Source organism: Pleurodeles waltl, chromosome 9 (assembly GCF_031143425.1).
Source record: "Pleurodeles waltl isolate 20211129_DDA chromosome 9, aPleWal1.hap1.20221129, whole genome shotgun sequence".
NCBI classification, from domain to species: Eukaryota; Metazoa; Chordata; class Amphibia; order Caudata; family Salamandridae; genus Pleurodeles; species Pleurodeles waltl.
In genome coordinates this window covers 238699430-238715613 of record NC_090448.1, presented here as the reverse complement: position 1 = coordinate 238715613, position 16184 = coordinate 238699430, and the positions used below count along the sequence as shown (strand labels likewise).

Sequence of the window (16184 nt, the reverse complement as noted above, 5' to 3'; positions counted from 1 at the left end):
TCGACGGTGAATAACCCTTTATTCCCGTAGCTAAACCGGAACAATCATACAGAATAGTCTTAGACTACAGACATCTAAACAGTCATACACGCACCTATGCTATACAAAATTCACATAGCACTGCACTAATGAGCAACATAGTGCATAAAAAATACAAAACAACATTAGACATTTCTAATGGGTTTTTCTGCCAGAATATATTGCCTGAAAGCAGAGACTAAACAAGACCTTTAGTGCACTAGGCTCTCAGAAAAAATTATGTAGTTTACCTCAGGGGTATAAGAACAGCCCAGGACTGTTCGCGGCTCGTGTCACTGCCATTTTACACGAGATCGACCCTGAAGCATTGTCCTATGCAGATGATATATATCTCACGGATGATGAGTTGCTACAACATTTAAGATGGGTAGCCCGCATTGTTGTAGGGTTTGCCAAATTTGGCTACAAATTTAACTTAAAAAAAACTAAAATTGCCTTCCTCAGCATCCTGTTTCTAGGATATGAGCTGTCAAGTGAAGGGAAGAGCCTAGCGCCACAATTTTTTGAAAAATGCGCACAGTTACAACCACCGAATATGATAAAAAAACTCCAATCATTATTGGGTTTCTTAAACTTCGGCAGAACATACTTTCCAGATTATGCTACACGCATAAAACCTTTATATGACTTAATACGTCCCGATTTTTCAAGTAAATACTGGACAACTGAACATTCCTAGAGAATTGCAGATAGACATGCTTGCAGCAAAACATTTACACACAAGGGACAACAAAACACATTTGGTCATCAGGGTAATAGCTGGGGCCATCGGTTTCACCTATGTGACATTTAATGAAGGTGAGACAGTCCCTATTGCATACAAATCACATTTGTATTCAGCAGCTGAACAACGCTTTGCTCCCACAGAGAAAATTCTCACTGCTGTACAGATGGCTGTTATTAAAGAAAGACCTCTTGCCCAAGGAAAACTCATTATTGTTGTTTCTTCAAGCCCAGCCCTAGAGGCTGTTACAAAAGCTAGCGTTCCGAACGCAAAAGCGCTACATCCACGTTGGATATAATGGGCTACATCTCTAACAGCCACTGATGTAGACTACATTTTTGACCCAAAGTTACAAACTCAGGAATTCCTACAATATAAAGTAGAATATCCAGTTCCAGCAAACACCTTGCCTATTGATCAGTATCATAGAGTCATGTACATTGATGGCTCTGACCAACCTGCAATTGGAAATAAACATCAATATTCTGCTGCTTGCGCAGTCGTAAGTGGCTATATGGAAGGGGATACATTTTGTCCTCTACATACCTTACACAGACCCTAGGGGATTGGACAGCACAATTAGCTGAGCTAAAAGCTCTGCTGATGGCACTGAACCACACGGATCCGGCACAGCGTACGCTGATTGTTTGTGATTCATATTATTGTGTCCAGTCCTTTTATGAATACCTGCATTATTGGCGCCAGAATGGGTTCAGAGACTCCAAAGGCAACACCATTAAACACAGACTATTGTGGGGGAAAGTAGCTGACATGAAAGAGATGCTATTGAATGTCCATGTTGTACATACACTTGGACACCAGCGCGTTGGAATACACGTTGCTGGAAATACATTGGCTGATGAAGCCGCAAAGTCAGCAGTGGCAGTAGCCACTGTAGCTGCAGTGACTCGCTCGAGTTCCAAACCAGACGCAGACACTTGGGCTGCCGTGAAAGCTACGGCTGATGGTATGCCCATGTGGCCGATCCTACACCAAGAGGAACATCCAGTAGTATCCGAATCCCTCTCACTATTGGTGAAGAAGTTCCACTACAAGTTGTTTATACCAACACTGATACCTCTCCGAGCTTGGGGAGGGTGGAAGATGATCTTGCATTAGTTCCACTAACATCAACTAACTTAGAAACATTTGACCAAGTCAACTCGACTACAAGCCAAACGGATGGTGCTGTCTATAGTGTGCCACCACAGGAAACACCAACTCCACCACTGACAACAGCTACGCCATTTGCACGAACTGCCTTTGGTTATTTTGCCGACTTCAACGATGATTTCTCAGACTCATTCGCCTCTTCGACAGCTGATTTGTCAAGTGCACGTAAGCTAACAAACTGGCTTAAGGAAACGTATTTAATTTTTCCATGGAACCATATATGGCTTTCTCTGACTGTCCTAGCATTTCTAGTTTGGAATGGTCTTGTTATTACCTTTTTCTTATTGATACATGGTAATTTTCTTCCTGAAAGATCAACAGTTGAACAGGTGGAGGAGGTTTTGAAACCACATTTTTCGTCACACAAAGTCCGAAGAGATTTATCGTTTGTGAACATTTCCACAGTGCCAATTCCTGATGGGATTGTTTGGGACCAAGTAATGTTTGATATATATAGTCCCACGGAAATTATTCAAATACTGTATGTGTTCAAATTATCAATGAATGATATAGTAATACCAGACATTGTATCTGATGATTGGGACTTGAAAACAGTTGATTCTATGATGACAGAATTGCAATATTATACTGTCTTTGAAAACGAAGATGTTTCCCAATTCAAAGAAAATTATGGTGATATGTTTTGCTATAATTATTATGGGCACCACTTCATACATAGAGCGAACAGTCCCAAAATGATCTTTAATTACACGCAATGGGAACATTGTCCAACTCCACCGCAAGGGAGTTCTAAAACATATTCTGAAAAGTTTGCATATTTTTCTGGGCACAATCAAAAGAATGCTGAGTCGTATTACTTTAAGGTACCACCTACTAAGGTGTTATTGACTAATACGAAATTTATATATTCGGAATCCTTTGTTTCCCGGTTATCAATAGAAGGCTATGAATATTGGTCCAAATCAATTGATCTGAAATGTGTCTGGGGAACAAAAAATTGGCAAATTAAGGGAAAAGAAACATTGTTTAGAGCATGTCTTATTCCTGTTCAGATTATCTTCTTAAATGAAACTGTGCAACAAACGAGTTGTTTAGGCTTAGCAACAATCAGAGAATTAAACATGCCCAGTATACCTGCCCCTGCAAAATTTGACAAATGGCAAAAATACACAAATGCAACTAAAGATGAGCTCAATGAGTGGGTCCAGAATGGTATGTTTAATGCTTCACTGACACGTCCAGGCGGGTGGTTATTGTGGCCAATAGATACCAATGGGTGTCATCAACGTTTCATTAACTCCTCGGGGTTTTAGTACGAGTATGCCAGACCCTCGCTATATATCGCCAGAACATGCAGATATCATTACAACATATAGTGTAGGGAAATTATGCCAACAGTGGCTAAAATCATCCTCACTAAACGCGGTTAAAGAACACCTCAATCTCTTGTCTAACACCAATGACTTCAACGATTTCTTGTCAGGCCCCAGAACACCACGTAGGAAACGTTTCTTATATGCAGTATGCAATGAAATATGGAATCTTTCCCAACAAGATGCTGCTGCCCGGTTAAGGCAAATAGATCAGGAAAATCTAAAAAAGGCATTAGCTGTTGTGGATAATGAGATTAACCCTTTGTCCGACCGGATGTATACACTTAACAACATTGTCTCTTCTGCTATAGACATTATACAATCTGATATGTCTTCTTTATACCATGGACAGAGTCAGACCAGGTCCATTATGTAGTTGGGTTGGACGCTTCAAACATTGAAGGCGGGTCGCGTTCCATGGCAGCACGTCAGTGCAAGGGAGATATTTTCTTCTTTTAATCTAACGCGACAACAACTAATGTCTAAGAAAGAAGCAACTTATGTCATGCTTAACATTGAGAAATTAGAAAAGTTGCCTTTTACCGTGGCCGAAATACCATTGGCAGAGTGGTTAATACATGGGGTTATTAATCTGCCTATTTCAAAACTACAATTAACCTCCTGTTTGAAACACATTCCGGTAGGCAGATATGAAAAGCTGGGAGATAGTTACATCCATGAGGTTTGGGAGCTTCCCTTCTCGTACAAATGTTTCAATGGCATGGAAGAGGTCTTTCTTAGCGGTAGTGAATGCGAGACTTCTGTCAGCCATTCGATGATTTGTAAACAGCTGTCCTTGCATGCGGCGTGTAACGCCTCGGCTGCAAACCTGGCCTCTTATCTTAAGGGAGTTCAAGTCCCCTTGATTAGACCCATGTTCCAGGTGCTTTCAAACGTCAGCTACGTCCTTCTCAATAGTGAAGACTGTTGTGGCATGCGAGCCAGAATAGTTTACGTTGTTTCGGTCTCTAAAGTCGTTACATGCTGCGGGAACGTACTGTTTCCCCCCATTTAATTCAAGGAGGTAGCTGATATCTGGCCTTACATTGCTACTTCAAACGTGAATTTTGACAAGTTAAGTAGACTCAATGCTTTATTGTTTCAAAAGCATGTGGCCCTTACATCTGCATGCGTGACCTACGCACTTCAAGTGGCAAGGTCATCAGCAGAAATACAGTCCCTGTTAAATACGAACTTTCCGAGACACTTTGGTGAACTCGTGGGACGAATATTTAATGCGTCCAGCACGACTGGAATAGCAAATTTTTTCAAAGCTGTTGGTTCTGGTTTTGTTCCCACCTTCTCCTCCATATTCGGTTTGATACCTTCAGCTATCCACTCAATCTTCGGTAGTATTTTGGGGGGATTTCCGATAGCTTTGGCTTTATTAGCCGGCATCCTGCTGTTGCTGTTGTTTATGCGCAATGCCTGTCCCGCCGCAACAAGGACAAATGACGGTGCTCCCATCAGCACAGCTGTGTCGTGAACGTATGATGCAGCATTTTGGAGCAACACTCCTGGAGCATTTGTAGTGTGACTGGTGTTTGTCATTCAGACCGGTTTTGTATTGTGTGCAGCCCGTGTTCCGGTGCCTTTGGTGCTCTTTTGAACATGCACTGGAAGTTTGTCTTTCACAGCAGCGCCATCCAGCGATAGATGCTGATCTGTTGATGTTCTCGCTGAGGGTTCATTACCAGACATGCGCACTAAGGCTGCATTTGCTACATGAAGCTAATTATGAGTTACCCTTCCTGGAGGAAGTTGCCATCAACTCATCAATGGGCACTCCACGGGATGCCGCCTTGGTTGATACTGGGGCTATGGAACACACTTGCTCCTCGATCATTTTTGGCACAGACTTTCCGGTTCTGTCATCTGCCGAAGTGGAAGATCTCCTACTACCATGACTCGTACTTAATTTGGAACTTTTCTAAATTGACATTTTCATTGAATTCGGTAATAAGCCACGTGCTCATGTTTTAAATTGCCAATTAGTGTGCTTGTGTGTCCTTTTAACTTGTCAAAATTGAGTAGGGTTTTATATATATCTGGGGTTGAGAAATTTTAGTTTGGCTTGAACCACTTTCTACCGACAAGGGGAGGGTGTTGTGTAGCCATTTTAGTTATAGCTCCATGCACGTTAGTTGAATACATTAGGCCACTGTGCACCTTGACCCAGATATATTTTATTCAGCTTTGCATTGTTATTTTTACAATAACCAGTTTTACGGTCTTGTTTTAATTTCTTCTATCTAACTGTTTTGCATAGCCCAGCACTGTGTTCTCAAACAACACATTCTTGATCACTCTGAGCTTCAGTCAAGGCTACAGTTTGGTACATTGCCGGTGAACGTGGTGGACGTTTAGTCTCCAACATTCATAGAAAATACACATCCTTATGTAGGGAAATTTTCTTAGAATATCAGCTGTGTTATTATAAAAACACTTCCAAGTCCCATTACACGTCAAGAGGGAGATTCCAGCCAGGGAACCACAACTGTACGCTGAATGCTTCGCTGCAGATGCTAACGCAGACTACAGGCCTTTGCTCAGGTATGAGGGTTGATGTCCTCCCGGGGGAACCTGAAAGGCAGGATTAGAGCTTAACATGCCGTGCTCAAAATATAATTTCGATAGAAAATAGTCCATCGATTCTAGTGGCAATATGATAGCATTATTCTTATGCTTCACTCTTATCGTCACCATTTTAATATTGTTGTGTTGTGTCGTTCTGGTTATAGCAGCTCACGCTTTGCTATCTAAAATGCAGTTGTTTTATTAAACCAATCTTTAAAACTTATACTGCTTTTACTGTCATTTATATGAGACAGAATTGTGAATGAGAGAACCGGGTGCAACCTGAGTGACCACGACTTCCCTGAGAAGTATATGTCATGCGCTCAGCTGCCCAATCATCTCTACCTTTCAGGAGAGATGAGGCACTGCTAGTTAGCCAGAGCAAAACCCGGATTCGGAGTGACAGGTGTCACCCACCGTGGGTCAGACTCAGTCTCCCACACTGTGGACGATCTTACTGCTCAAAATCCAGTAGTCTCATTAGAATAATGAGAGCCTAGGCGACAGCGGTACCACACCAGCCACAACTTAGCCAACGTCTTCCGGCTTCACAACATTCCGTGCAAGGACGTTGTCGTGGTACTGTCAGACCCAGAGGGTCTGCCCAGAGGTCGGCCACCAAACAGCCCCCCTCCACAGCGCCCAAGCCCTCCTAGAGTGGTTCTGGAAGACCATGTTCGTCCAGTTGGAGGGAGGATTCAATTTCATCTCCCTCACTGGCAATCAACCACAACGGACAAATGGGTCTTGCAGATCATACAGAAGGGCTATTCCCTTCCCTTCCGGTCTTTCCCTCAGAAGTAGGCAGTGGTTGTTACTCCCGCTACTTTCTGATTCCCAAAAAGAACAAGGGCCTTCGCCCTATCCTGGATTTAAGGGATGTCAATCTCTTCCTCAAGAAGGAGAAATTCAAGATGCTCACTCTTGCTCAGGTCTTGTCTGCCCTAGACCAAGAAGACTGGATGGTAGCGTTAGACTTGCATGATGCGTATTTTCATATCCCCATTCTGCCCACCCACAGGCGTTACTTGCGGTTCAAGGTGGGCCACGAACATTTTTAGTTCACCGTGCTCCCCTTCGATCTCACCAGTGCCCATCAGGTGTTCACCAAAGTGATGGCGGTGGTGGCAGCTCATCAGCACAGGTAAGGGATTTCAGTCTTCCCCTACCTAGACAATAGGCTGTTGAAGGCTCTGATGCCCAAGGCTCTCGTCACCCACCTCCAAACAACGGCGAATCTCCTGCATTCGCTGGGGTTCACTATAAATGTCCCGAAGTCACCTGACTCCCTTTCAGAAGCTCACTTTCAGCAGAGCTGTTCTGAACACAGTGCAGTATCGGGCCTATCCTCCCGAGCAGCGAGTCCAGGATATTCAGGTTATGATACCGATGTTTCGGGCTCTATCCTGGATTTCGGTGAGACAGACTTTGAGACTGTTGGGACTCATGGCTTCATGCATCCTATTGGTCAAGCATGGCAGACAGCATATGAGGGCTCTGCAGTGGGACCTGAAGTTCCAATGGACACAGCATCAGGGTAATCTTACCGATGTGGCTCAGATCGTGGAGGGAACTGCAAAGGATCTGCAGTGGTGGTTAGTGAACTGCGATTGGGTCAAAGGCAGACTCCTCTCCCTTCCCCAAACAGATCTCACATTAGTGACGGATGCATCACTTCTGGGATGGAGCGGCCATCTGGGAGAGGTGGATATCAAGGGTCTCTGGTCTCCGGCGGAATCCGGGCCCCATATCAACTTGTTGGAGCTTCAGGCGATCCGACTAGCATTAAAAGCATTTCTTCCTGTTGTGAAAAGAAAGGTAGTGCAGGTGTTCACGGACAACACTAACGCGATTTGCTACTGCAACAAGCAGGGCGGTGTGGGGTCAAGGACCCTTTTTCAAGAGGCTCTGCATTTCTGGACATGGCTGGAACAGCAGGGCATAACCCTAGTGGTCAAACACCTGGCAGGTTCTCTGAAGGCCAGGGCGGGCAAACTCAGCTGGCGATGCTTAGCAGATCACGAGTGATATCTCCATCTGGAGGTGGTGCAAGGACTCTTTCAGCAGTGGGGAGAGCCTTGGTTGGATCTGTTCACCTCCGCAGAGAACGTGCAATGTCAGCAGTTTTGCGCGTTCGAGTTTCCAAGGGGGCGACGTTTTTCATCGCGAGCGGAGTTCAGGCCTCCTATACGCCTTTCCGCCCATGCCACTTTTGGCCAGAGTTCTCAAGAAAATCAAGAATGACCGGGCCCAAGTAATTCTAGTGGCTCCGGGTTGGGCACGAAGAGCCTGGTATCCAGGGCTTCTCAAAATGAGCATCAGTCCTCCAATCAGGTTGCCTCTTCGGGAGGATCTTCTGTCGCAGCAGCATGGGAAGGTTCTCCACCCGAACCTGTCAACTCTGCGGCTTCATGCGTGGAGATTGAGCGGCAACAGTTGATGGTTTACGACCTCCCTCCCGCGGTCTGTGATGTCATTCTGGCAGCCAGGTGTCCCTCTACTAAGTCAATTTACGCCTGACGGCGGAAACGTTTTGTTTCATATTGTACAGAGAGGTCTATTGATCCTCTTTTTTCTTCTCGTTCTAATATCCTTCTGTTCATTCTATCACTCACCCAACAAGGTTCCTCCTTAGGGACTGTTAAGGGCTATCTTTCTGCCTTATCGGCTTTTCTTCACTTGCCAGATCAACCATCTTTGTTTAAGTCTCCCATTGTACAGAGATTCTTAAAAGGGCTTGTACATTTGTTTCCAACTCTGCCTTTTGTTATGCCCAGTGGGATCTTAATCTAGTACTCACTTTTCTAATGTGTGCTCCTTTTGAGCCTTTACATGCCACTTTCCTCCCCAAGGTGGTGACACTTTCCATCTGTGTCAAAATATCACCCTGCCCACCTTCTTTGCTCCACCGCATCCCTCTAAAAAAGAGGAGCGACTCCATCGACTGGACCCAAAAAGTGTGTTATTGTTCTACCTTGACCGCACAAAAGAGTGGATGACCAACTGTTTGTGGGGTACGTTGGTGCAAAGAAGGGTCGGGCAGTCCAAAAATGAACCATTTCCCGCTGGGTCGTTCTCTGCAAAAAAAAATCTATGCTTTTTGCTAAGAAGCAGCCTCCAGAGGGCTTGAGAGCTCACTCTACCAGAGGGAAAGCTGCTACCACTACGTTAGCTCGAGGCGTGCCGATACTTGATATTTGGCAAGCACACGTTTGCAAGGCACTACTGCCTGGATAGCCAGGTGAGGAGAGAGGGGTGTTTTGCTTGCTCGGTCCTACAAGACTTCCTGGTGTGAAGTATATTCTCGCACCCCACCACTAGGGGTTATAGCTTGGGTATCTATTCTAAGGTAAGGAATCTGCAGCTAGAAGTCTCTATCAGATGAACAAGTTACTTACCTTCGGTAACAAATTATCTGGTAGAGACTCTATCTAGCTGCAGATTCCTTACACCCACCCAGGCCTCCCCAGTCTGTGGATATATTTATAACCATTATGTTTTTCATATTTTTTTCCCTTTCTCAAGGGTACTCAAACAATCAAAAAGAAAAGTAAATAATTGTTGTTCCATGACTCTGCGCTTCTGGCGTGGGAAGTTGTGGAAAAGAACTGACGTACGTGCGCCGGGGTGGTGCCTATATAGAAGACCGTGACATCATAGACAGCTCCAACGATGCTGATGACGCCACACAGAGCCGGACGACGCACGCAGATCCGAACAACGCCACCAGATGGCCGTGCAGGTTACTGCTCAGCAGAAAAATTCTGGATTCGAAGCTGATGCCAGGGAATTCTAAGGTAAGGAATCTGCAGCTAGATAGAGTCTCTACCAGATAATTCTTTACTGAAGGCAAGTAACTTGTTCATCTAATGCAATGGGGTTTGGGGGATGTGTTTCAATTGGACTGGAGTTCCCAGCTGCTTTACGTGTTTCACCCCATACCCTTGATTCCTCGAGTTCTGAGAAAGATTCACCAAGACTGGGCCCAAACCATATTAATAGCCCCAGATTGGCCGCAAAGAGTGTGGTACACAGACCTTATTCACCTCTCACTGTGCCCTATGCAGCCATCTCTCTCACAGAGAAGACCTCTTCTCGCAGTCTCAGGGGCAGGTTCTACACCCCCACCTCCAGAGCCTGCACCTACATGCCTGGAGATTGAACAGGGCAACCTGAGTGCTTTCTTTCATACCCCTGACGTGGTGGATGTTATTTTATTGGCCCGGCGACACTCCATTAAGTCGGTTTATGCTGGCAGATGGGGTAGGTTTCTGAAGTTGGGTGAACAGAATTAAGTTAACCCTTTCAAAGACCATTTGTCAGACATGTTATGTTTTGCACTTTTTTCCTGGCATAACAAGGTTGTGCAGTTACAACAGTTAAGGGATATTTGTCTGCTGTTTCTGCAATCCTTTGTTTACCCGACCAACCTTCTCTGTTTAAGTCCCCTATAGTGCTGAGATTTATTAAGAGACTTACTAATAGATATCCTTCTACTCCGTTTATCATGCGTCAGTGGGATCTTAATATGGTGTTAGCTTACCTTATGGGTACCCCGTTTGAACCCTTACCTAGTTGTCCTTTGGGACTACTTACTTTCAAAACTGTTTTATCTGGTTGCCATAACATTGGCTAGACGTGTTAGTGAATTGCAGGCATTAAGACCCATATTTATACTTTTTTAGCACTGCATTTGCGCTGCTTTTTGATGCAAAAGCAGAGCAAACTTACAAAATACAATCGTATTTTGTAAGTTTGCGCTGCTTTTGTGCCAAAAAGCGGCGCAAATGTGGCACTAAAAAAGTCTAAATATGGGCCTAAGTGTGAAACCTCCTTCACGACTTTCTATGCAGATGAGTTGGTATTGAGAACCAGGGCTGCTTTCCTACTAAAGGTGGTTACTCCTACTAGGGTCATTCTATCAACCTTCTTACATTCTATCTTCCTCCACATCCATCTAAAGAGGGGGAAAAGCTTCATCGTTTGGACCCTAAGAGGGCTGAGAGCTTTTATGTGGACAGAACTTGTGATCTCCCGCTGGATGATCTGCTGGTTATTGGCTATGTGAGCAAGATGAAAGGAAAAGCAGTTTATAAGAGGACAGCTAATCACTCCACATATTCAGTCGCGTAGCGTGGGTTGTCAGCACCCGGGGCAAGGCAAGTAATTTGCGCCCCCTAACCCGGGGCAAGGCAAGTAATTTGCGCCCCCTAACCCGTGGATTTTAGCACTCGAGTCTCTTCCAAGATGTTGCGTCTGGTGCGGCCAGCCCCCCCTGCACCCCCCACGCTACGCCACTGCACATATTATATCGTTGATGAGATCTTGTATGGCATCTTTGATATTATGACTGCAACATTTGCAATAAAATTATTAAGGTGCTGGTCGAACGGCAGGTAAAAAAGGGAGATTGTGACAAAGCAGGTGTGTCCAGATACTCCTGTGCTGGCGTGCTGATTACGTGGAATGGACTACTGTATCCCGTTATCTTCATTAAGTACTAGAGGGGTCGCTTGACGAAGGTAATAGGGCTCCTATTATGAAACGTCATTAGTTGCCGTGTTACTTAGATCATTACATTTGCTCATGAGACAGGACTGTGGTCGCTAAGCAACATTGTAACTAGGCAGTCTGGTAAAGAAGACTATTGCCTGCATATTCTTGTAAGTGTACTTCATCCTGGCAACTAGAGTGGTTTTCCTGTCACCACATGTTGGAAAAGAGGTCTCCTAAGACAAACCTGTTTTTTTGTAACTCCTGCGTTGATAAAGTGTTAACAGGGTACTAGACAAAATGCATGAATGAAAATAAGATTAATGAGCCCACAAATATACTGCTGTAGCTGTTTTCTGTGGCTAGTCCTAATATGTTTTTTTCTTACAGTGCATATTGTTCCAATCATCAATTTCTTTACAAGCGAAAAATCAATGAACTTTGCGATGAGGAGAAAAAATCACTCATCTGGCAACATAGCTGTAAAGAACAACCCATCAGAAGGTGCAAGGTGGAAATTAAGAAATCGAGAAACATGGTAGAAACTCAAGCTATCAACAACGTACTTCTCCATGTTGAATAAGTCTTGTCTCAATTTTAACTGACATGGAAATGTTACTGTGGGCACCATCCCATCCTTTTGTTCTTTTTCTGACTGAAAAGAGTCATTGCAATAATGTTCTAAAGTGGAAAACAAAGAAATATTCCATTTGTGGGACTCACAGCTGCTTTAAATTTCAAAATCTACGATTAACATGTTGTTGCTTTCGTGAACTGTAGATCAATGCCATTATTCCCGTTAGGCCTAGAAAGCCAGGGGGTCCATTGTAATCATGGGTTGATTACTTATCTGCTAAACTCAAAAGACATTGCTTCATCAACTTAGGATTTTATTTAAGGTTTGCTTAAGTATGGAATTTGGACAATGTATACATTATCAGAGCCCCAGAAAAAAACGCTTCATTGGATAGTTTACAGAGCATTTAGGGTATGTTTAAATGGGTCGCAGACCACGCCCTTTCTCATCTCCTACAAGGGATTGTCCCTGCCATCAGCGCATTAAAGTACAACATGTTTTAGTATCACCAGCACTGACACCCACTATACGTTTGCCCGGTTTAACTTTATAGGTGTGGTACAAAAATATACTTTTTTTAAACACACATAACAAAATCTATGAAGGTAAATGCTTGTTTTTTTTAGGAATAACGGGTGAAAGTGATACAATTATCACTTGGATGACACTTGTGTGACGGGCACCACACCTCCAGTGTGCCACATTAGGTTGGTCAGTAGAAAATGGATTCAATAGAGCGCAGCATCTTGCTACGACCAATTATAAAATTCATTAAACGTGCATTTAAGTCGGCTTTCAGTCAACCCACAATAAAATATTTGTATTGTAAACAACAAAATGCGAGATACATATTTTCATTATTCTGAATGCAATTTGGGTTAAATAGGCAGTCAGGTAATTAATTAATTGGCCATGTCCTTGTAGGTTGTTATCTTTTTAAGTGTGAGATGGGATACAATTATGTCCTCTCCTTGCTCAATACCATCCTCCGCTTTATTTGTATTGGCACACCGTTTATGGAATTCATTGAGAAAGAGGGGCTTGCCTGTGTTTGCCAAGGAAGGGATCATATTGTGCCATTAGAAAGGGTATGTTCGTCCACAAGAGATAATAAACTGTGATTTAAAATGTGATTTTTAAAACTGTCATCAATGTAGTCACAGTGACTGTGTTAATTTATGTATACAATGTACAGCAACGAGCATTTAATATGTTCATTTATATGCTAAAATTATTTTTAATAGGGGTCCTCTAGGTTTTATGATGTCCCATAAAAAAATGTATAAAGTTTTTCTTTTGTGTGATTTGCCAGAGGAGATCAAAATGAGAAGAGTTCACGAGATAATCTTGTTGTTTCACAAAGAAGACTTTCCAGCAATGGGTTACGTTTGTATTAATAAATACTCATTTATGTTGGGGCAGCGTCACGTGACATTTGGTCATAAAGGAGGCTAACCACTGAGGTCAAAAGCAGATTCAAACTAACTCAGAATATATGATCTTGCTCATTCACATGTTCCTTCTGCCTTTCAATATCTTCTAAACAATTGGCAGATTAAAATGTGAATTGTCGCCTTAGTAGAACATGAAGGATTTAATAGCATAATTTTCCATTTGAATCAGCTGTGTGTAAACATCAACGATTTTCTCAGCTCAAGAAGGAATCCTAATTTGTACAGCCTAGTGTATCTTCATTAATTGAATTAAAACCTGCAGAGACGTTCAGACACTAGGTCATGAACATTTCACCAAAAATCTTTATGGAAATTATTTTGCCAAAATGTTGACAACTGTGAGTAGTATTGCATAGGAAAATATTACACATCTTTGTTTCCTTAATTCCACCGTTCAGGAATAGGGAATTACAAATTACTTAAATCTGGCTCTTAGTTTTTTCAAAGAATTTCTAGAATGTTCTTAAAGTAAGTTACAATTTTATTGCCTTACCTAACCATACGATCACTTTATAGTTTCGTTTTTTTCTGAGAATTTGAGGGGGTGGTTTGTAGAGTAAGCTAAAATCGTATTAACTTTCCTAACTATTACATCACTTTAACCTTTCATTGTTTCAGTGAATTTCTGAGGAATTTTTTGAAGTAAGGTAAGATCTTATTAGCAAATCTAACTATTATGTTACTCTTTTATCATAGTCATCCAACTATCCCAGTGAGCATAGCTTTTGGCTGTGTACTGCGGGTGGTTGCCGTAGGGTGTGACCTCTGGCCAGACTCTGCACCCAACCTGCCTCTGGCGCCCATCTTTCTTGTGCACATCTATGGCTGTGCATAGTGGAGGATTGGCTGCAGGGCCTGACGTGCGGGCAGACGCAGTACCATATCTCAGTGGGCACCCAAAACACTGCCTCGCACGGCTTACAGCTGTTATTGGCGGGAGATGGCCGCACAACCTAGACTGCAGCCAGGCCCTGCACCCAACCCCCCACCATTCATGGCCTTTCGCTGTGCATGGAGTGGAATTGGCTCTGGCATGCACCCAACCCTTTGTGGGCACCTAACCTGAAAATGGCTAAACGGATATACATCAGATAACAAAAACAGAATGTCAGGACTACGGATGCTCAAGAACAGTACCACACAGAGGCCTACCTTCCAGCAGCTCGCCCCTGTGTAAAAGCATCCGGAGAAACAGAGTGGTTAAATGGGGGGAAGGGAATATAGAGTAGGTATACCAGGTAGGGAGATCTGTGAAGAGAAAACGATAACTCAAATAATCATGACTAGCATGTATTTTGCATATAAAGATATTTAGCAATGGTTAACACTCTGTACTCACATGTCTTAAATAAACAGGGACCTGTATGCACAATTCACAGTGTCATCAAAAACAATATATTTCAGGATTTAAACTAGCATAAACCATTCTTACATAACTTCCTTCAACTATCTTCATTAATGCCTGGTACATCAAATTAAAGGTTGCTCATTAACTTCTGGACCGAGATTGTTCGCTATGTTTCACAACTGGAACAACATCACTTAAGGCAACAATAAGAATTATTAACCATCTGAAAGAGACTTCTAGCTGCAGATTCCTTACCTTAGAATTTCCTGGTGTCAGCTTGGAATACAGATTTTTTTGTTGAGCAGTACCCTGCGCGCGCTGTCAAGTGGCATTGTTCGAACCGATTTGGTGTCATTTGAGCCATTTGTGATGTCACGGTTGCCTATGAAGGCGCCACCCCGGCGCGCGTACATCAGTTCTTTTTCTTCCATGCCCTTGTAAAATGTTTCATGAAACTTCAGTACTGCGAGTAAGGCACAATGTTAATTTTGCAACTTTTCACACAGTTCATACATACAGTAAGCAATATGTTGAAATCCAAACACCAGCATACACTAGCACCCAATATCTCCTTTGATACCTGTTACGGGACTGAGCAGTCTCAAGCAGGTAATGTATACAAGCAGTAACAAACAGCCAAAACCTGACACGATATACCAAAACAAACGGTGCAGTTACAAAACCGGCAACGCTCACAAGGGCCTGCTGTCCACTCCAGACCACTGACTGGAACCACAGTCCCCAAACAAGAGCCTGACTCACCTTTGTATGCCACGAGGATTTACAGGTGCAAACTCAACACTGCAGGACATGAGCCGCTAATTTGTTTTTGATGCAGTACTCAGAATAGCAGACACTGCCCCTTACTCTAAATATTAGACCAATCAGCGCACTTTCTGGTATTGTACCGAATTCAGGCCCGTATTTATACTTTTTGATGCAAAACTGCGCAAAGCAGTTTTGTGTCAAAAAGTATAGCACCAGCTTGAGGTATTCCAGGACTCCAACCGGGCGCCAAATTTATGGAATGGTGCAACCCAGAGCAAAGGGTGGGCTAACGTCATGGAAAATTACGTTAGCCGGGTGGGGGTATGGGAGAAGGAGGTTTTGCACCAAAAAATTACATTAGGCTGGTTAGAGGCAAAAAAATACTCTAACCATCCTAGCATCATTTCTTGATCCATTCCACATGACTCCTATCTTAGAAAACACAGGAGTCATGCCCACCACCCCAATCGCCAGCACATGGGACAAGGATCCCCTGGCATGGCCACTGCACCCGGTCACCAATGGACCTTTAAAAAAATATTAAAATACTTACCTCTACTTACTCTACTTATCTGGGATGGGATGCTCTGGTGTCCCTCTGGTGTGGGTGGTGGTGTTCCTGGGGCTTTGAGTGAGCATCTGTGGGCTCTTTCCATGGTGTTTGACCTTGAAAATGGGTCCACAGGTCCCCTAACGC

The 16184-nt window shown here is 43.4% G+C and overlaps 1 protein-coding gene across 2 annotated transcripts in view; it reads left to right on the top strand.

Annotated features, from left to right (window-relative positions):
- The window catches only part of CFAP92 (cilia and flagella associated protein 92 (putative)), a 292821-nt gene extending 279154 nt beyond the window's left edge, over positions 1-13667 (top strand). For both annotated transcript variants that reach the window (XM_069206631.1, XM_069206632.1), the window contains exon 18: positions 11731-13667. In XM_069206631.1, coding sequence (XP_069062732.1) covers positions 11731-11923 — 193 coding nt within the window. In that variant the 3' untranslated portion in view covers positions 11924-13667. The remainder of the gene's footprint in view (positions 1-11730) is intronic.
- Positions 13668-16184: the final 2517 nt, after the last annotated feature.